General features: G+C 46.2%; 1 protein-coding gene across 1 annotated transcript; it reads left to right on the forward strand.

The window, feature by feature from the left end:
- Positions 1-352: 352 nt before the first annotated feature.
- GDPD1 (glycerophosphodiester phosphodiesterase domain containing 1) lies at positions 353-11222 on the forward strand (the record flags this gene model as incomplete). Its single annotated transcript, XM_079545319.1, has 10 exons — positions 353-488; positions 3894-3936; positions 6046-6181; positions 6652-6697; positions 7328-7446; positions 7886-7975; positions 8517-8650; positions 9700-9759; positions 10568-10619; positions 11100-11222. 10 exons carry the CDS (start codon positions 353-355, stop codon positions 11220-11222), a joined length of 939 nt encoding a protein of 312 aa, XP_079401445.1.
- Between the last annotated feature and the right edge of the window lie 11270 nt (positions 11223-22492).

Here is a 22492-nt window from a genome sequence, read left to right on the forward strand (position 1 = left end):
CACGACTTGTCTCCTGGGCTGAGAGATGGAGCGGCGGGACCTTACGTCATTTCCCCGCTCTCGGTCTCCAATTAGGCGCGCATCGTTTCACTGCCCGCTTTGCAACGCACGTTTCGCAGCGCGCTTCGGGAGCCCAGCGCGGAGCCGCGCAAAGCCCAGCGCCGGGCTCCGCGCATGCGCACTGCCGCCTCCCCGCGGCCCGGAGGCGGAGGGAGCGGTGCGGCTGCGCGGCCGCAGTGGTAGCGGATCCCGCAACGCCGCCGCCCCGCGGGGAGCTGGGCAGGGCAGGGCCGGGGGTGGGGCGGGCTCGGCCGGGCGGAGTGCGCGCTCGGGGCGGCCGGAGGAGCGCAGGATGTCGGCGACGCTCTACGTGCTGTCTACGCTGGGAGGATACGTCCTCACCTCGGCGCTGCTCCTCAAATGCCCCGGGCTGCTCCACCGGCCCAAGCGGCAGCGCTTCCGCTGCCGGCACATCTCGCACCGCGGCGGTGAGTGGGGCGGGGGGCGGTGATGGGGCTCCCTCATTGCTCGGCGCTGCCCCTCCGGCAGTGCGGATCTCGGCCGAGCCGTGCTCGCTGCGCGCCCAGCCTTCCTCCCCCCGCCTAATTTTAGGTGCCACCTGCTGACCGCCGCTTCATTTCAGAGCCGAATTAATCTCCCGGCGTCAGCCGCGTTCAGCTCCGTGCGGTGCTTTCCCGCTCCGGGCGCTGCGCTGACGATCCCCGCTCCGGCAGCGCGGATCGCTCCGTCCTCCGCGGCCCTCAGCGCCGCTCCGCAGTGAAGATGAGCGCGGTGCTAAAAGCGCTCCTCTAAAAGACCCCGAAAGTTTGGGGTTGGGGGTTGTTTTTTTTTTCCCCTCTACCTTCTGCAAAGGGGGAACTACAGAGAAGGTTTCGTCCTGTGCTGATGGGGGTCAGCGCCGAGCCGTGCTCCGTTGGTAGAAACGCCACCCGTTGTCTCCTCGGGTTTTTGCCCTATATTCGGTGCGAGGTGCCGTAGGCTGAGTGCTTTGGATGTGCTTTGTGTGGGCTTTGAGTGCGGTTCCATCGCCTCTCCTTTTCTGTGAGTTATTAAATCACACGATGCGGAGCTGAGCTCTGAAAGCTTTTCCTGCTTGGATTTGTTTCCTTTGCTTTATGGGACATGCTGAGCTTCTTATAACTCATCACCTTAAACATAGCACAAAGCACGCCTCACTCGGCACGTGTCTGCTGCTTGTTTCCTGCTGGGCAGATCATTTTGATTACCACCCATTCATTAATTGAGAAGCCATTGCAAACTTGCGGGTGACTTTGCAGGCACTCGGTGTGACCTCCTTAATCTGCTTTTGTTCACGCCTCTACGCTGCAGCCTCAGCTCAGACGCAGCCCTGAGCCTCCGAGGGAGCACTGAGTGCCACCAGAAGCGCAGAAGGCTTTCCTTAAAGGAAACATTATTCGTCGGGTGCTTGGAGACAGTCTGGCTCTCAGAGCTGCCCTGTGTCTGTGTGAGCAGCACAAGTGCACCTGGGTGGAAATAAAGCCTGAGTGGCGTCGGGGCAGCGTTGCTCATCGCCCGCCACGGGGCTGAGGATTGCTTACATTTCATACCCTGCAGTGTTTACCTCAGGATGGATTCCTGTGGGACTCTGCTGCTCCTTGTGCTGTGGCCTTACATGCAGTGTCAGGTTTCCTTGTTGCATTGCTCCAATTGACTGCAGAGCTCAAGGTAACACTTGTTTGACTTTTTCCTCCCCGAGGTGAGGCTTTGCATGCTTTGGTTTGGCTTCTTTCTTCACGCAGGACTCTGTTATCTAAGTTTATGGTTCCTCAACAGAGACCTCTTTCATACAGGAGCTTTCTTATCTCAGTTCATAGCTCCTCTTGGATGCATCCCTGAGTTATTTCTTTGCTTTTGGCGTAGTTTTGAAATTGCTTGTTGCCAGGGTCAATAATGAGATCCTGATTCTCTGTGCTGGAGTCCTCTGTCTGCACAGACCTAATGGCAGAGCTGTTGTTTGACCAAGGTGGCGTTCTCAGACGTGTGTCAGCCTGTGGGAGATGTCATGAAATGGCAGAGTGGTTGGAGTTGGAACGTGTCTCAGTGATTTCCCACTCAGCAGGTACATATTTTCATCTAGCAGTCGTGGGTTGGACCTTCTGGAGGTCTCTGTGTCCAACCCTGTGCTCAGAGCAAGGCCACCCTCAGCAGGTTGGTCAGGGCCCTGCCCAGTGATGAATACATCCAAGGATGGAGACTCTGTAGCCTCTCTGGGCAACCTGTGCTTGATCACTCTTCCAAAAAGAGGTTGTTTTTTTCCTTGTGTTTAAAGTGAATGCCAGGGTTTCAGTCTGTTCCCATTGCTTCGTCGCATCTCAGTGGTGCCCCATGGCAGGGCTGGCTCAGCCTCCGTCCCGTTGGGTGTTTGTACCTGAGGATAAGATCTCCCCTGAGCTTCTGTCCCCCAGGCAATAATCCCAGTGCTTTCAACCAAGGATCTCTCACTGCTTAACTTTCACAGCCCTTCTCTGGTGGATCCATGTCTCACTTGTATTGAAGAAACCAAATTTAGTAAGGGTCATTGCTTGTGGGACACGAAAGCTTGCTTGCTGTAGTTCCCTTTTCTGAGAGTGGTTTACAGAAGCCATATTGCTGATGTACAGCTCCCGTTTCAGCTGATCTCTGAGTGCTTTTCCTCACTTCCCCATAACACAAGTCAGGCTTTTTGCTTCCAGCTGGTTTGACTCCCCACTCCTCCCTGCCCAGCACATAATTTGTCGAAGGAGTCATCACAATTCTTCTTTTTGTACGTTTCTGCCCATAAATGTTGGGATAATGTTCTGGCTGCGGTTTTCTTTCCCTCTCTCCCAGCTCAGGATATAGGGCTGTATTGTCACGGTTGATAAGTTATCTAAAACTTTTTAATTGTAGTTAATTTATAACTAATAATCTGTGTGCTATGCGGGGCTTTCCCATCTGTTAGGCACTTATCAGAGGTGTCTGATGGGGTTCTCATGCTCTCCTTTATCCCTGTGTCACTTCTACCACTTAACCCTCTTGCTAATGCTAAAGCCAAACTTCATAAAACATCACCAAATGCCAAACTGCAGAAGCTGCAGTGGATTTACCATATGTTAAACCTCAGAGGTTTGGTCATTTGGATTCTGTCAGTTAAGCCTCTCTGTAAGCTTACCAGCACAGGTAACTCAAGGAAAACAGCTGTAAATTGCTGATTGGATGCACGTAGAATTTCATTGCTTTACTGGCTAAACACAGACTTAGATAAGTGTGTATTGACAAAGCCTCGTTAAGGGGCAGGGCCTTGCTGCAGCTCCTATAATTCCTGTTTACAGAGCCTGTCCTTCCTCGCTGCAGAGTAGTTAGGATTTGCATCAATATCCTTCCTTGTTCCCTGTAGCTTCCTGCAGTTCTGCTGCTCCATACGTAGCACCTTTCTGGGGCAGGGTGAAAGCACAGCCCTCACCGTGCTGATGCTTCAAAGGTTTTTATGTAAAGAATGACGAGTTGCAAGGTTTATTTCTGCCAGAGGAAGAAATGAATTGGCTTCTCCTTTCTTTTCTCCACTGGAGTTAATGTGCTTCATTCCCCCTGTGTGAGACCGCTCTCTGCCAGCAGCATTGCCCCTTGCTGACAGGTTGGTGCTGTTTCAGGAGCACTGACAGAAGAGTTGTCACATTTGCTAAAATAAATGCTCTCATTTGTGTATTCAAAGTATGCAGATCCAAGGTGACAGCCTTGGCTTTTCCCTCCCCCCTCCATCTCTTCATCCTAATTCCTCCTAATGTCTTCATCCTAATTCCTCAAAATGTGTTTCTAATCTAAAACCTTTGTATTTCTTTCCTCTACTGAGGTGAAGGAAAGGGTTTCAGTGCCTGTTCTTGTTATTTTTATAGGTGCTGGGGAGAACCTGGAAAACACAATGGCAGCCTTTCATCAGTGAGTACAAATGGAACCTGTATGTCTGTATCTGTGGTGTCCTCATTGTCTTTAATGAGTGAAGTAATCACTAATGACCTGACTTCCACCAGTTTGGGTTACAGCACTGAAGTCATCTCCTGTGCATGACTTGCATGGGTTGCTTAACGTGGCTCTAATTTCACATGAGGAAATCTGGGGTCTCATTTCCTCATCTTCCAGCAAATTAAGCAGTGGTGCTTCTACGTGCGATGGAGATTACATCTGTTGGGTTGTCGTTTTGAAGCTGTTTTTGTAAGTAGCACCAGACGCTTTTTTACCTTCTCAGAAGGTGTTTCAAATTCAGATACCCACGTGCTGCTGCCCTTCAGGCCATCTGAATTTTGGATGCTGGATGCACTGCTCTCCATACTCTGTGGTTTAATGGCGTTCAGTTTCCTCCTCTGTACAGAAGGTTAAGAATTCATCTCCCACTAGGACTGGTCTTAATGTTAATGAACTTAATATACCATCTGTAAAGCTGTTAGGAAGGTTTGAGTTCTGTTTTCTCCCCACACACACATAATTCATTTGCACAATGTGTGAAAGCCTCTTATCTACGGGTTTGCAATCGAGTTGGTACTGGAAAGCCCTTTAAGCCTCCAAGCATTTAAGAAGCGGTGCATTCTAACAGCGTTCTCAAAAGCCCTTGGAAAAGCAGCACATCTCAAACCACAGCCGCCAAAGAGCAGCAACCAAATTATGTGGGCTCCTCTTTGTTCCTTTGGGGCTGCTGTTTGGGTTTAACTGCACAGAGTGGGCTCAGCAGTCTGCACAGTGCCTTGCAGGCGGAGCTGTGCCAGCTTCCCCATCCAAACAGTGCCATTGAAAGTGCTGCAGTCTTTTCTATCTCCATGGAAGCTGAGCAGAGCTGTGTGTTTGGTTCCTGCTGGCCTGCCTCTCTCCAACTCCGCTATGACACTTTCCAGAAAGTGCTTCTTTTTCAACCGTGTCTTAATTGTGATGTAGCATCACACTGGTTTAATATGGACAGAGCTCTTAAAAAGAAAAGTTATGCCACAGCTTGTATTTAATTCTCAGAGCTAAACTCTGTTAAGGACTGTCCTGGGACTCGCGTCGTGCTGTGTGTTAACACTGCTTCTGTTCTGACCACTTTAATTACCTTACTGTCATAGAATAACACATGCACTGAGGTCCAGATCAGTTTTAAACTGATCACAGCTGCCAATTGCAGATAGCATCACTGCGTTCTGGAGAGCAATTAGTTCTTTGTGCCAAAGTGGTTAAAAACATCCTTGTGGACTCGTTGGGCTCTTACCATCGTATGCTGTGAATGTTTCTGTGGTGGTTTGAGATTTTAGAATAATTATTGTTAAGCTAAAGAAGACATTTGCACTGTGTTAAAGTACCTGGGGCTCTGGCACAAAAGAGAACCCAGCAGTTCATTCACAGACACAGCTGTCCTCATTGCAGTGTAGGTTAGTGTTGTCCTGACAGGAAGCTGCTAAGTAAACTCTCCAGATATTTTTATCCTGCTTCATTTCCATTTCTTTTATGATCAGGCTTGCTTTAGAGAGAGAGAGTTTTAAACACTGTGTTTACAGCAATGAAAGCTCCTGGTCAGCTCAGCATTTATAAAATCTATACATTGTGCTTTATTAGGCCTTGCTATGTGCCATGGCTTGAAAACAGTTGAACTTCAGTGAGCAAAGAACTCTGCCATCCTCATTTGCAAATGTGTTCTGCTTTTCAACCTGAACTCAGAACACATTTTGCTGAATCTGGAGCATGCTCTGTGGTGATACAGATCTCACACTGGTACAGAGCTGTGGAGCCAATGATCCATTAAACTGTGATATTGCTATATGTTGAGTGGTAGGTTGCAGTGCCAAGGCTCCCAGTCCAAATCCCAGCTCTGATTCACAGTGCTTTGTTTATTCTTGCATCAGCTTTCTGCTGCAATAGAGTTATTTGTTCCTTGCTTGGCAGTACAGCTGTGAGGATTTGTTACATCATAAAGCAGACAAAGTGCCTTCCCTGAGATTACTTCAGCTGAATAACGCACGTGTGTTAGGCCTGGACCTGTACAAAGTACATGTGTGCTTCAAGGCAGACTTTTTTTGCTTCCAGTGCTGTTAACATAGGAACAGACATGCTGGAGCTGGACTGTCACCTGACCAAAGATGAGCAAGTGGTTGTGTCCCATGATGAGAATCTGAAGAGATCGACAGGAGTCGATGTCAACATATCTGACCTCAAGTACTCTGTAAGTTGAAGGAACATCTTAGTGCTCAGTGGTGCTTAGGAGTGTGTTTGTAGAATGGTTGGGGTGGGCAGGAAAGCTGTGTGTGCATGCAGAGCCTAAGGAGGGGAAGCTTAGCTAACAGGGTATCCTATAACCAGCTACTTGATGGGCAAATTGGAAGAGGAATCCCACCGCACTGCTCTGCTGGACTGCCCTTCCATCCAGTATAAGTGGAATTCTGTTTTCAGGGGGTGTCTGGGCACACTTTGCCTCATTGAGCAGCAGGTAGCAGAGCTCCAAGAGTGCCACATAGTTCCAGAATGAATGAACAGAATGCACAATTGCTTTCTAGGCAAGAAAGAGAATTGATTAATTTTATCTTTAAAGGTAGCTTACCTGGCTTATGAATATCTATGTGTTTTTCAAGAAGAGTCATGATTGTATCCCTGCATTTAAGTTACTGGTGGTTTGGTTTTTTTTTTCCCTTTAAGGAACTTCCACCATATCTCTGCAAGTTGGATGTCTCATTTCAGAAAGGTGAGCTTTTGTCTTTTGCTGTTTGGGTTTGCGGTTTTGGTAACTTATTTTCCATCTGGCAATGTCTTATTTTGGCAAAGGGAGTGGAGAAGTGTGTGTTTGCTTCCATCAGGATCTGGAGAAGTGTCAAAAAGCAGATACAATCGTTTTGGTGATGTGTGGTGATGCACACGTATGATCCACAAGCAGTTTCAGACATTATAATTTGGGGATTTTGCCATCTGTCCCCTCTGCTTAGGGAGTGCTCTGTGGTGCATTTTCCTAGAAGGAAAGATTTTTCTTTTTGCATTTGCTATGTGGCAGCTGAGCCCATGCTGGCTCATTCTTGGTTTTAATGATGCCTGGACTCCTGCTGTTGCAAAAATAATGACTAAATCTTGTGCAGTTTGGACCTAGACATCAAAATATCTCAGTGCGTTTTCATTGCAGGAATGAGCTTTTCATAATTAACTTACAACTATGGGTGAAGGTGGTGCTGTTGTTTCGCTGGATGGCTGATTGAATTTGGAAAACGTGCTTATTTCTGTGCACTGTTTTTACTGCTAAGATAAGAAATGCTCTGACATCTCAGCTTTTGCCTGCAGTATGTTATAAATGGCCACAGTGGCGACAATTCTCTTGTTTCCCCAGAAAGTCACTCTGAGGGAAAAGATAACCGCATCCCTCTCCTGAAGGAGGTGTTTGAGGCATTTCCACAAACTCCTGTCAACATTGACATCAAAGTGAACAACAACGTGTTGATCAGGAAGGTGCGTGTAAAGATGTGAGGCTGAACCTCGTGTGAGGACGTTGGAGTTCCAAAAGAAAAGAGATTCTTGGAGTTGAAGTCTTCCTAGAACATGGATTTCAGACTGCTGGCACCCTTCACGTTAGATCTTGGACCGCATATGGAATAATGTGGAACATAGAGATCTACTGCAAGATCTAACCATGTCAGCAGACAAGGGAGGAGCCCCTGGTGTCATCTGTCTGGCCAACAGTAGGGCCTTTGGCCCTGCCTCCCTTGACATCCTTCTCTCTTTGTCCTGAATGTAAATGTAGTGTAATTATCTTAAAATGGGAGAGGATGTAGGAGATCTGTCTTTCCTGTGGTGACTGATGTAGTAAAAAAGTAGCAATTAAATTATTCTGCGTGTAACAGTCAATGAAAGCATGTTAGATTTCTGCTTTTTGGATTCTGTATTGCAGGTCTCAGAGCTGGTGAGTCAGTATAAACGAGAGCATTTGACAGTATGGGGGAATGTCAATTACGAGGTGGTATCCAAGTGTCTTAAGGAGGTAAGAATGGATCCAGCTGAGCTTTGTTCTTGCCCTCCTGTTGCTGTGTGATGACATGTACAGAAAGCACCCTGTAAATCAAGACTGATGGAGCCATGCCAGCCTTTTAGTAATGATCTCAAATTTTGCATTAGTGTTGTAAGCACAATAAGAACTGTTAGAACAAATCACGCTTAGCTAGCACCCATGTATTCTGCAATACAACACTTTTTACAACAAAGCTTAATTGTTCTGTAATATGTGGAATCTTATGATTTTTATGCCAGGACCTCCTGTTGCCAGGGTTGTGCATCATTCATCTGGTGCAAAAGCAATTCTTATAAAGACTGCTTATTGTATGTTTCTTTTTATTGAAGTAATGGGTTTTGATATTAGTTGCCACTCACTTATAAAGCTGTTTTACAGCTGAAACTGCTATTCCTTTTTGTGCTAAGAAATTATACAGTTTAGAAGTAAATTAAATTATGCCTAGTCCGAAGGGAAGCTGATATGGTTATCTTGACCACGATGAGGTATAATTGTTCATTCCTGGTTCCTGCAGAATGCTGACATTCCCATCATCTTCTGTTTGCAACGTGTCCTTCTGCTTCTGGGACTCTTCTACACTGGTCTGCTGCCATTCATTCCTTTCAAGGAGGAATTCTTGGAAATCCCCATGCCTTCCATCATCCTCAAGTGAGTTGGAGTTGGTTGGTGGGTGCCACAGTAGAATAACTGTAAAACAAGTGGGTGATCATGGCAGCTTGAGCAGTAAATTGAGCCATGAACAAAGAGTGAGGTGGAACATTTCCGAGGGAAACACGCTGCGCAAGCAGGTGGGCAGACAGAGATGTGGTACATTCTGAAGGAGCTGCGCCACAACTTACAGTGAAGCTCTGTTGCAAGGAGTGCTTTTACTTCAGACTGGAGAGATAGGAGGCTCCCAGTTACTGAAATTTTCATTTCCTGATCAAGTAAAGGGGCACTGAGACCTATCTGAATCGATGACCGAAGTGATGACTCCATTGCTGTCAGTGTTCTGGTGGTTTGACCATATCATATTAAAAGTTCTGTAGTGATGCTTGTCCTGCAGAGGTAGAAGTCAGTCCATTCATTTCTGTCCATCAGGTGCAAAGGGTGATTGTAAAGAATATGCTCAGCATCTTTATAGTTCTATCCCAGATGATAACAAATAGTATTTATTTCCTGTTAGGTCAGCTGCTTTTGGGTATTCATAAGTGAAAGTTATGCAAATTTTATGGTCCTCTATGTTTAACATGTCTCTAGCCAGCTCTGAGTTAAACTATTACTAGTGTGGGATCCTTGTGCATATCAGTGTTTGGTAGCATGTCCTGCAAATGCCACCTTCAGGCTGCTGGTGCTGGTGCCATCCAGATAGCAGTATGTTGCAATGCTGGACAAATAACTGCACTTTTCTTCTTTCTTAGATACGGGAACAGAACAAATTAGTTTAAGGCCAGGGGGAAGTCAGTACCAGGGTAGATCTGAGATTTCCCATGCACTTTTTTTCTCATACTATACTGAAAATGTAACACCCATCTCTGCTGCTCCTCTTAAGCGTGGCACATTTCTCTTCTGCAACCCAATTCCAAGTCACTGTCTTGAAATGAAAGGGAAATTACTGCTCTGAGAAACTGCAGGACTAATTCTTCACGTTTCTTTTGCAGAAACATCTCAATACTTTAATCGCTGCCCTGCTAATTTTTTATTCTCTTCCTCAACAGACTGAAAGAACCAGAAAAGATGTCAAGAAGCCAGAAATTTATTATCTGGCTAGCTGACACGTAAGATTTTAACCTGATTAAATGTTTAATCATATTTAGTCTCAGTATTGACAGTTGGCTTAAGCAGCGAAGAGCAAATGATGGCAACAGGTATTTCTTGGGCTGTCATTTCTTTCAGATTCCTCTAGCATTTTTTCAGTGCAACATAAATCATATTCAAATCTTTCCTTTATGTTCCTGTATACTTATTTTTTTCATGCGCACACACAGAAACACCCTGAGATACAGTAACAGTGCAGAGCATTCCAGTGTGACTTAAAATACTTGAGCGTGTGTTCGGTTGTTTGCCATGCAGGCAGATGCACAGCACAGCTCTGTTGTGTTTCACAAGGTTGTGACTGCTTCCTGGTGTTGTCAGAGGAGATGCTGTTTGGCTCACACTGAGTGTCTTGCATTTTAAGGCTATTTGTGCTTCAGAGGGAACTTGGACGATTTCACAAGATGCAGTGAGAGTCTGTGCTGCTTCTGGGTTTGCCATCCATTTGCTTCATTAAGTGGCAAATCAGGAGAGTTCTCTCATCTGATGTGAAGAACAGAAATCTCATCTGAAGGCAAAATATTGGTCATGATACAGAGGTGTCTGTACAGGAAACAGGGATTTGATCTTCAGAACACTGATACAAATACCTATTATTAATTCAGACTGGAAATGTTAGGTGGTCTTGAGTTGTTCAAGCTTTCTGTAGTAACCACTTTCTTGTGGAAACCATTGAATCTAATTGCTATATGGTAATTGTATTGCAGAGCATCAATTGATGTTAAAAATCCCATCTATGTTCATGAACAAATATCTTTCTCTTTTCTGCAGATTGCTAATGAGGAAAGCACTTTTTGATCACCTCACTGCTCGGGGCATTCAGGTACAGTGTGTCAAAGCTGGAGGAAATCTGCTTTAGATCTGAATCTGAATCTGAACAAGACAGACGTGGCCTTAAGATGGGTTCATGTTCTCTGTCCCTTTCTGTGAGGATTATTTCAGTTCAAATCCTTTGTAGAGCTACATAACCTGGAGCAAATCTCCATTACTTGGATTGGGGGTAGATTGGGGGTGGACAAAGTTAAGCTACAAAATGTGCAAAGCTGCTTTCCTGATTGGGGCTTTTCTTGACTTTTGGAGATGCCTGAAGATTTGGGTAACACTGGAGTTGAATTCAGCCAGAAAATGTCTTCCCACACACTGTTTGCCTTTGAGGAAGGATACATTTGTGTGCTTTGGCATCGCAGCGTAATGGTTTTAATACATGTGGCATCATTTCTGTCACACATGAAACAATCTAGGTCAGCAGTCACTACTCTTTATTTGAGTATTTCCTGTAATAATGGGTCTTTCTGTATTGCAGGTATATATTTGGGTACTGAACGAAGAACAAGAATACAAGAGAGCTTTTGATCTGGGAGCAACCGGAGTCATGACAGACTATCCAACAAAGCTCAAGGAGTTTTTACACAACTATCCCATGTAAATACAGGAAAACAAGGAAGACTTTGCAGAACAGATGGAGCCAAGAAATTTAATCAAAAAAAAAAAGAGTTGAGCAACGTACACAAATCACATTGTTGGGAAGGTGATTCCTGACCTTGTCAGGTTGCAACCTAATGTAAAGGCTGTCTATTTATTTTAAGACTTTAATTACATAGTTTACGTTTGTAAATAGATCATGTAGCAAAGGTGCACTTCACTAATAGTCGTGACTAAGAAGAAAGTTGCTGGATAGGATACCTGTAGATAGAAGTGTTGTTTTATCAGGCACAAGTGTTCCTAAGCAGATGTCAAGACACGTCAGTTACTCCAATTATATTTTAGTGTGCAGAAACTAAAGGGTTTCTGAAAGTGTGCCCTTTGTGTATGTATTGCTTGTGTTGCTTTTACTTTCTGAATAACTTGAAGGGTGAGAAAGAGAAACAATGCACAGGAGAAAGAATCTGTGGACAGCCGGACAGTTCAGCCTGTGAAGTGTAGTAAAAGCAGTCACTTTTTTCTTTCTTTTTTTTTTTTCCAAACCAAAACTAACCAATTTGGTCAGTGCAGGTTTCCTCAATTATTATTACTGATAAGAATGCTGAGCTTCAGTTGCAGCTGTATTTAGACTTCTTTTTGATGTGATGGTAACACAGTGACTCACTGGCCAACGTCCAGACACAGCATTTAAGCTTGCTGCTGAGTTTGCTTAGTTCTTCTGCAAGGATCTGGGTTTGCCCCTGGTTCTGAGCTGCCTGTCAGGCTGCCATGGCCTGGCAGCAGTGAGCTGCCCAGAGAGGAAGATTGCACTTGGTGTAGACTACACTTCCTTTGAAATACTCTTTTCACAAAGGAAACTGATGTTTTTAGGAGTCTTTTGCACTTTCATAGTTCTGACACCTCTTGGCTTGATTAACGGGAAGCTGTTTTTTGTATGAGGGACCAAAGAAGATTTTAAATTTGGTCAGGAGTTTTAGAAACGAAGTAAAAGGTTTGTTTTAAATGAATTCACCCAAAGCAGATATATATATGCATATATATGCCTGTAAAAGGAGCAGCTATCAGTCTAGGATGCCTGTAAGTTTTAGTCTTTTTCTCTCCACGTTCAGTATTGATGAAGTCTATGGGCATGGACTCAGAAGTAATTTTACCAGCAGAAGCCAGGAATCCCCAGGTGTCATGAAATGGGGAAGGATAGGAATGTATTTTTAGAAGCTGAGTGCTGTTCTGCCCCTCTGAACAGATGCTCTGAGTGTCAGAAATATTTGAGCCTGTGATGCCCTGGGTTTTGGTGTCGTCATGTTAGGGTTTTTCAGAAAGAATTTGACTCTTTTAGCTCAGTTATTCACAATGACATGTATAGAGCCCAGTCATCAGGTGGCACTGCTGGAACACAGCTGTTGTGTAGTGATGATAGTATCTAATTCCTTATGGACCTCCATGTGAAAATGATATCACTTAATAATGAACACAGTAGCCAGAACAAGAGAGAGATTCACTGCAAGATATACTCATTATTCTAAAAGTTTGTAAAGCAAAGAATTTTTTCCCTTCCCATCTCAGACTTGGAAGGGCTCTTGTTTCACTGCAAGGCTGCTGTGCCATACCTGTAATCATGGAGCATCTTTGCTATTTCATTATGCCCATCCGTGGTAGAATGTCACGTCCATCTGAATGGATGATATTCATCTGTGTTGTGCAATGTCCACTTCATGGAAGCTCCTTTCCAAGGAGTTCTTATGGATGAAATAGAAGGCATTACTGCATTTACACTTTAATTGAACGTGTGACAGTGGTGGCAAGTGAGTTAATGGTGTCCTTCTCAATGTCTGCCTACTTAAGATGGCTGTAGATTCGATTTCCTTTTAATTTAATCAGGCTTGTTGTATACTGAATGGCTGAGAGGAAAATGTAACTTCCTACCTGCTCATAGGAATAAGGATTACATGATTTATCATGTGCTGTGCTTCTTGTTTCCACTTCAGACCAGTTATGCTGGTCAGGTAACTGCTAATAATCAGTCTAGCAATATTTCTTCCTGTTTTCTAATATTCACAGAATAGTTTCAGAATAGGCTCCATATGGATCTCAATAGGAAAAGAAAAACCTTCTACCCTCTCTGTTCAAATTTGGTCTGCTATTCAATTATAGCTCCAGATCCTACATTTTTGTGCAGTATATACTTTTTTTCTACTCAGTTTTATTGCTGTCCAATTTCCAACGTGCACATCTCCACTGAGATACAAGTACAACTCTGGTTTTATCAGATGCTACTGAATAGCACAAGTTAGGACTTCTCTTAGGCTAGGAATAGCTGAGTTTTAAAACACCACTTTTGTTTTCTGGACTCGATCTCTCATGGGACACAACGATGACTTCATTTTTTCTCTTAAGCTTTCCCCATTGCTGCATAAGCAAACTATCTTGCTTTATTCCACATTGACTGACAAAACACTGCTATTAAAATGGACTTTACTTTTACATTACAAGCTACCTGTTTTGCTGCAGCTGCAGTGTTGGGAACTTGTGCCTTCAAAGATGCTCCACACATTTTTCAACCACTGCTCTTCCTACGTCTGCTGTAGCTTTTGACTGTGCTGTTCATACGTGAGCTCTCTTTGATAAATCTGCTACTTGATACCTGAAGTTTAAGTAAGATTTATGGAAAGGAGTGCTGAAAAAACTGCTGAATTCCTTCAGTCACTCGTTTGGACCACAGTAAAGGAGCTAAAGTTTGGTCTCTTGAGGCAGACAGCGTTGTGTGGAAGAAAGCATGGCTCTGAGCTCCACTGCACAATAGGCCGCGGTAACTATCTGTAACAAAATAACATGGAATTGAGGGAGTTGTAGGATGTTTGTTCTGAATTGCTTTGTTTGAATGTTCCATAACCTGCCGCTTGATTTCAAAACCACTTGGACAGAAAACCACTTGTTGAGGTCTTGCTCAGCCGCCCAGCAGGATGTTCAGTTAATCTCTGTCTCCCAGGAGAGATTTTTTTTTTCCCTTTGGGTAATTTTAACTCTAAGTATTGTTTAATACGTACCGTGTTCTCAATCTTTTGCAAAACACGTGATGTATGAAGGATGATGCATGTATTCCATGCACTTTTGATCTGCAGAAACAGTTTTGGACCTCTAGCTGAAAATCTGTGAACTGATATATATATATTTTTTTTCTTTTCTTGTAAGTAAAGATTGATGCTCTTGAAATGTGACACATTCAGATATCTTTGCTCATAAAAGATCAACTAAATACTACTTCTTTATGAATTCTTTGTGTGATTTCTGTTATGAAGCTGTGCTTAGAATGTAGTAAACTTCTTAATGGTGGCCTTTGGATGGATGCTCAGAAGAATTATCTTATATACATTGAACTCTTTGGAAACTTTTGGCACTTATATTGGCTTTCCCATACCTCAGCATCTGCCAGTATGTGTGGCTAAAGAAAGCCTGCAAAGGAGGTAAGCCTGTCTTCTGTGTGCAGAGCCTTCGGAAACAAACCTCTGAAATCAGTTCCTACTTGATTTATCTACAGTTCATTTGAAGACAGAAGCAGTAGAAGATAAACTTGATCATAAATGGAGAAAAAAAAAATGTGATCAGCATATTATGGGGTATTAAAAGCCTCTAACAGGTGAGAGAGCTGCTGGTGAGCTGGTGGCAAATAACCAGCTGTGTTTTGAATGTGGTTGGTGCTGCTGGATAGCATCGTGAGTGCAAACTTCTGTGCAGGTTGTGTGTCCTTAGGTGATGGCCTGCTGTGCTGATAAGCACAGCACTGATGCCAAAGTGCTTTTCCTCATGGTAAGCTGATGCATATTTCCTCTGCTCCTCTAAGTACAGCTACAGCTTTGCTGCTGGGTTGCCATTGATTTACATCTAGTGCTGGGTATTAAGGTCAAGCGTAGAGCCTCGAGGTTCTGTATTAGCTAAGAGGCGAAGCAGGCTTTTTGTAAGCAACAGCAGTTAGTAACTAGGAAAGAATTTGGGCAGGCCGACGGGAGGCGGCTTCCCCGCCGGCTGCGGGCTGCTCCTCGTGTCCCGGCGCTCCCACCCGCCCCTGTCGTACCGCTGGAGACCGCCAGGAGGCGCTGCAGCCCCGCGGGAGCCCACCGGGACCGGGCAGCTGCTGGCGGCTCCGCGCCGGTTACGGAGGGTGCGGCGTAGGGGGAGCAGCGCCTGTGTGTTCGTTGGTGCTGCGAGTGGGGAAAAACCTTTCGCTGCTGACAGCTGAAAGCGTCTTTCTTTGATCTGCCGTACCTGAAGGTGTTGCTTTGAGCTGTCTGAAAAGGTTTGCGGTGCCTTCGTTGTATAACTGAAGAAGCTGCGGCGTCCTCGAGTGAAGAATCTCGATTCGCAAGTCCCGCGGCATCAGCTGCAAACAGAATTTGTGAGCGCTGACAGAAGACTGTTAACAGATCTTATGGCGACCGATTTAAGTACTGTGCAGCACCAAAAGTCATGAGTTAACCGGACGGATTTGGTGCTTTCTCCCATCTCAGTGCTGCCGTGGTACATCAAATAGCAACATTAATTAAAAGGCACGTCTTTTCAGAGGGGGCAGCGTCACGTCTCCTGAATAATTGCCCTTTTCCAGGTTTATCACGTTAACCCGGATCAGGCACCGATCTGTATTAAAAGGCCTCAGGGCTGTTGGGAGGAGCCCGTGTGCCTGCGCCTTTAAGAGGAAGCGGCACTGTTTGTTATTCCCCCTCCGCGCTGCACGCCGGCACGGCCAGCGCCGCTCCCATTGGCTCCCGCCGCCCAGCTGCTGCCTGCGCGAGCCCGACGGCGGCGGGGCGGGGGGAGCGCTGCGTGCGTCTGTCTGTGTGTGGCGGAGACGGAGGGGGGGGGCGGGAGCGCCCCTCTGCCCCGCGCTCCGATTGGTGAGGAAAAAATGGGCTGCGGCCGTATCTAACCAATCGGCGGGTTGTTGCTATGTGCCAGCGAATGGCGATTGGTCGGCGGTGACGCCACTCGCGGCCGACGGGGTGGGCGGGCGTTCTTATAAGGGGAGGACGCCGGTGGGAGGGGGAGGGCGCTGCGGGGCTGCCTGGTGCGCGTCTGCGGCCGCGCTCCGTCTGCGCTGGGGACGCGTTTCGAGGCGGCCGCGCAGCGGCGAGTGAGTGCGGTGGGGCGGTGGGCCGAGAGCTGAGGCCGGGTGCGGGGTCGGCGGGACCGAGCTGCGCCACAGCCGCTTCCTCCCGTCCCTCCATCGGGGCGCGGGCCGCCGCTCCGCCCGGCATCGCTGCTTCAGCGCCGCGCGTCCCGCTGACGGGGGGGAGATGGAGAGGAGCGGGGGAAGTGGGGATGGCGGGCAGGGAAACGCACCGGTGAGCTGCGGGGCCTGGGGTGAGGCCCGCCGTGCTGAACTGAGGGCTGCGGGGGCTCGGAGGGGTTCCGGCCCCGGTTCGCTGTGGGGGGGGGGGGGGGGCGAAGGGCCGCTCCTTTGTCTGCTGCCTTCCGACGGGAAGTTTTGGGTTCGGTCCAGAAACGGCGGAGAAGTCGGGGATGGCAAAAGGAGCCGCGGGTCTGGAGCCGAAGGTTGCGGTGTTGAATTTGGAATCCCGAAGAATCCGTGTTTTATTTATAATTGTTTTATTTCTTTTCAGTTTGAAATGCGGTCGTAGCGATGTAGGAAAAAAGGAGTTTTGGCCTCTGCCCTACGGCTGAATCTGCTGCTCTGCCACCTCTGCATGAGCGAACAGAGAGAGGAAGCTCTGAGCCGTGCCTGGGCTCACGCAGTGCCTTCCCAGGGCTGTGCTCCCAATAAGGATTTTCTGCTAATGCGTTTACAGTTACTTAAAGCTTAGGCTGGGTAGCACAGAGAGGCCTTTGCTGAGTTAGGAGGTTGGAAAGGAGCAGATGAGCTGTGCTTACAGTGCGTGAGAGGATTCTGCCCGGATGGGACGTGTTTGGTGACTTCATGCTTGCAGAGCAGCCCTATCTGTTTTGTTCAAGACCTCGTTGTGGAGGTCTCCATGTCTCTGGTTTCCTTTAAATGCTGCTTGCTTGGCAGTGCTTGAATGGGGAATTAAGAGGATGTTCTTTTCCCCTGCTGGGGGGAGAAAGAACCTCAAATATTTAAAAGTGAACCCTTGGTTCTTTGAAGGTAATGTTGGGAATAGTGATGATGTCCAGCACTTTTTTTTTTTTTTTTTTTAATTATTTTCTTTCATGTTGCCAGTGTTGGAACAGCTGGCAAAAACTGGTCACTGATCTCCTTTGTGTTCTCTGGACCACAGATCTTGACTTCTCTGGACCACAGATCTTGACTAAGTGATTTCCTTGCTGCTTGGTATGGGCAGTTGAGTCAGGGCTGCCCTGCAGAAGGCAGCGTATCTACCTGTAATTCCACATTCCCTCAAAGGCTCATGGATGAATACCTGCTGCTGAGAGAGGATTTAATTAAGGAACTGGTCACTCTGGTGTAGCTTTTTAGAAAGTGGGAGCTCCTTGATCTAGTGTGGTGCTATACAAGCTTTACGAGGATTGAGGAGGAGTGAAAAACATTTATTTGTTGTTCTTGCATCATGATCTTACCTTTTGCCATGTGTTAAAGGCTCTTGAAGAAAAGTCAATAAAACACAGGCCTTCATTGTGCTCTGGTCATGAGCTGAGCTGGCAAAGCTTTGTTAGCTTGAAGTTAAAGTGAGTCTTCATTAGAGGTCAGCTGTGAAGTGCCAGAAAAGTGGAATTCATGAGTGATCACAAAGTGGAGCTTTGAGTGGAAAAATTGAGAGTTATTGAGAGTTGTTTCTCTTAGCTGCTTTGAAGCTCATCAGTGAGGTGTGAGGCAGAATTGCAAAGCAGAGTGGATTTATCACTTTGAAACCACTGCAGACATACAACTTCCCTTCTATTCTGTAAGCAAGTCCTTCAGTTAGTTCCCTCTTTTCTGTGCTTGTTAATTCTGAGGTCTTGTCTTCTAGATCTAATGACAGTAACAAAAGGCAAAGGACAGGTTTTCTTTTCCTGAAGCCAGGGCAGGTCCACAGAAGAGATCTGCCTACTCACACTGGAGGACTTTTCATTTCCTTAGAACACATCTTTATCTGGAAAATCAGTACATGTGCTGGTGGTGTGATGGACCTCTTCTTACAGAATCAAAGCCTCCCTGTAGTTTGGCCTCTGGTGGGAGGAGAAAATGCTGTCCAGGCAGTGGCTCTGCAGCGTGTGAGCTGATTGCTCCCCTGTTCTGGTCGTGCCAGACCTGTCTGAGCACCTTCACCAGGGCAGGACGGCGCATCGGAAGCGTGGCTGGACTGGCCGAGCCACTTAAGGCTGCAGGAAGTAACGTAATTAATAAGACTTAGCTCTCCCACATCTTGTACCTGACAATCTCCAGTCACTTGACAGTGCTAATTAAAGCTAATCGCACTCCTCTGTTTTTAGTAAATAGCTATTATCCCCACTTCACTCTTGCTTTAATGAATGGCAGTGTCAGATGATGTGAATCACTGGCAGCGGTGGGAATGCAGCCTGTGCATGATGCCTTCCTGTCTTTGGGCCTGCTGACATGTCTGCCTGGACGTGGCTTCTTCACGCCTGTTCCAGCACTGTTCCAGCACTGTTCCAGCACATTAGAAGGTGGGATGTCCTGCTGACTCACAGAAATAGATAACTTTTCACCTGACTGTGGTTGCCCTCGTGCAGAACCGATCTCCCTGCATCTTGCTAAAGCTATTAAAAGTTGGAAAAGCTGAGGATGCTTTGAGTTTGCCCTTCAGAGGAGCTTTTGATCCTCTGAGGGGGGAGGCAGAGTGGTGTCAGAACTGCACTCTTGCTTCTCCTGTTTCACGTTGGCAGCAACTTCATTATGAGGAGAAAAATGTAGTGTGGTGTGACCTAGAGATTGCACAGCTCAGCCTCAGAACTCTGCAAGAGTTATATTTCACTCATGAAATGTTACTAGAGGATGGCTCAAGCAATGTGGTATTAAAAACAGATAGTCCAGCCTCACAAAAAAAGAGTTAATAATTAACTATGAAAAAAATATTAATGAGAATCCCAGGAACTCCCTGCAGAAGCGTTTGTCTGTAGGCACAGAACTATGAGAGGCGAGTCAGCTCGCATACCTTGGCAGCACTGTGCAGGCTGGTGAGGATATCCAGGAGGAATTAAACCACAAGCTGGTAGGGTAACAGCTGACTTGACCATTTAAACTCAGGTTGGTTATAAAGTATCTGTTGTGCGTGAGGAATGGAGCTGTAAATCCTCACCTGTGTTTTCTCCCTTGGCATAGGTACTTTGTGCTGTCAATGGAAATGTGAGCTAGAAGAATGATGACTGAACTGCCATGGAAAGCATGTACCTTGTTAGTGTGGCAGCTGTTGCATAGAAGAAAGTGTTTCTGAAGGAGGTTGGTCAGAATTTGGGTTGTTATCCTTTGCATTAGTTAGAAAAGGAGGTCTAGTAAAAAGTAAAAGGCATGGACTCTCCCACAGCACATGCTTCTGGGCAGTGCAGGCCCAAAGTGATGGGGCCTTCTGTTTTGTAGGATGCTATATGTGCATAACTTGAGCAGAGCATAATATCCTCCACGTGCCACCACCGTGTTGAACACGCAGTTTTCTTCAGCAGGAAGACGGCTGTGGATTGAGAGCCGCAGCTTGTGTGCGTGAGCCACGGCTGCTCCCTTGCCCTGCTGCATTGGATGTACCTGGCCAGTTTGGAGGAAGGACTGCCATCCCTCAGTGTGGGATGCTGGCATGACTTTTCTTGAAATGTAAAGGAGGAAATGGAGTCATTTGTGTTTTAAATGACTTCAGCGTGCAGTTTTTATTTATTTGTGGCACAAGTGGGATTTGCTGGTAGGAGCGAAAGTAAGTGCTGGCTTGTTCCAAATCTGTCCAGGCTGCCGTGCTGCTTTTCTGCATCTATGTGTCCTCCTCCAGCTTGGCAAAGTGATGCTGGCATCTGTTGTGACTGATGGTGGAGCTCAGCCATGCCTGGTACCTGCCAGGCGCAGGTGGGCAGCGCGCAGCTCTGATGCCTGCAGTGCTCCTGTCCTCAGCAGCGCAGGCTCTTCTGCATTGCAAAGATGCTGCTGCCAGGCAACTCGCAGGCAAGTGGGATGAGAATACAGGCAGAAGTGTCAGTCATTCTCCTGGCAGAGGCTGAGCCTTGCAGTCCGTGTGCATGTCATTTCAGAGGCAGGCCCAAAAACAGTAGCTAATTTTGAAGGCAACCCTGTACGTCTGTCCCGGCTGTCCTGTCCTGCATCTTTTTGAATTGATGAAATCGTAGAGAGAAGCATTTTCTGGATTTTTTTCTTCTGCCCAGATTTATTTTTCTCCCTTGCTTTTCGTTATGGTGCCTGTAGTGTACTGGATTGTTTTGAACAGGATGCTTTGTTCTGTTGTGCAGGGAGAGATGAGTTAGCAGTTCTGACGCTCGGTGGGCCTGAATGGGCTGAGTCCAGTCCCAGCACTGTAAATAAATCCAGCAAGTTCTCTGCTAGTCTGCAGCCACATCTCTACAGCATCTTGCTGAGATACTTTAACCTGTTCCTTTTGTTTCCAGTCAGTCATGAGCTGTAGGTTAATGCAAGAAAGCTTCTGCTGAGAATGCAGCCATCCTCTGGAATTGCTGTACTGACACCATTGCACTTGAGCTCCTGAAAATGCACTGATGTGGATGTTGGCTTCTTTTAAACCTTTTTGTTTTTTTTTTCCTGTTTAATTTGATTGAATCTCTAAACTAGCAAAAGGTAAATCAGCTATTTAAAGAGCAGTTTTTAATTATTTTTTTTTTTCCCCGTAAATTACTTTGGTTTGTGGACAAAGTGTTAGTTTGCATAGTAACAAAGCCAGACAGACTTTGTGGTGAGGGGAGGAGGGGAAATTAACCTAAGTGAGATGTGAAGATTTGCTGTTTGCTCCTTTGATCGGTACAACTCTGGTGATGTTTTTAGCCTGGATAGCAGAGCTGTAACTGATGCTTTTCCTGACGAGCTGTGTGGAACACGGCAGGTGCAGCACGGTTGGTGTGCCTGTCCTGATTCGTGATGGCCAGGTAGCATCTGATTGCTGCTTTCTGCATCTCTTCTTGATGCCCTCTAGTGGTTACGTGCCGGCTGTCTGCAGTATTTTTGGTGTCAGCGTGGTGTATTTCCATCCACCTCTGCAGATGCTTTTTCTCAGCGTCACGGAGTGCTTCCTGAGGTGAGGACTGTCTCCAGGCTGTGGATGAGGGAGCCAGGGCCTCAGAGATGAGTGGCTCATGGAGATGTGTCCAGAGGAATAACGGAATGAGGCTTATTTCATTTTGAGAGTGATCTAAGAGAGAAACATTCTCCATTCTGTTTCTGTCGTGCAATTATGTGCACCAACCTGAACAGAGTAAAGGTAAATGTAGTCTGTTGTTTCACTGTTATTTTCCTTTCTCTGTGGGCTTGCAGAGGTTGGAGAATGAGCTGGAGGAACACGGGCATTAAGAGAAGACACAGCTCATGTATCAGTAATGACTTCTGTTGACCATGACAGTACTGCTGGCACTTCTTACCAAGTGTTTGAAATTGGTGCATTTCAGATACTGGAGAATTAGGGAAGTGTTACTTACCCCCATATTTTACTTAAGCATCTTTTATTGTTTTTTCCATTGTGTTCCATGTTTAATTTCAAGATGATCACCTTTCTTTCAGGGCTTTTGGCTACATATATCATCCTTTGCTATCTTCAGATCTAGCTTCAACTTTCCAAAGCTGTTGCTGACCTATGCTGTGGTGTGAGTCTCCCAGACTGCCCCAGGATCCTCACTACAGAACTGCATCATCTGAGTGCAAAGACTCCCAGCTCTGCCAGCTCTCTCTGCACTTCTGATATTAATCCTGCAGGGAATGGGGAACCCAGCCTGCCCTCTTACTGTGCTGTGTGTTAGAGACCAGCCTCTCTCAAGCTGCAGTGCATTAAGCATTGTTCAGGTAGCTTCCACGTGAAGAAAGCACTGATAAGTACATGTGCTTGCCACAAGCCTTTTATTAAAACCATGCTAAGAACCTGGAGCAGTGTTGGCTGCTAAGGTTGGTGACCTTGTGGAAACAAAGAACTCCCCAGTCTGATTCCCCCTATGCTCTAATTACACTCAGCATAAGTACATCTCTAGTTCTTCCTATGTTAATGAGAAGAGACACCAAAGAAGGAAGGTTGGGTTTCCAGACAGATGGGCTTTTTCAGAACTGCTCCAGACAGCTTTCTGTGACATTTGCTGTGTTCTGCTAAGCATTTTACCAGCTAAAGTCTTAAAAAGCAAATAATCTGTAATACAAACCCT

This window comes from Tetrao urogallus (assembly GCF_951394365.1).
Source record: "Tetrao urogallus genome assembly, chromosome: 20".
In the NCBI taxonomy this organism is placed as follows: domain Eukaryota; kingdom Metazoa; phylum Chordata; class Aves; order Galliformes; family Phasianidae; genus Tetrao; species Tetrao urogallus.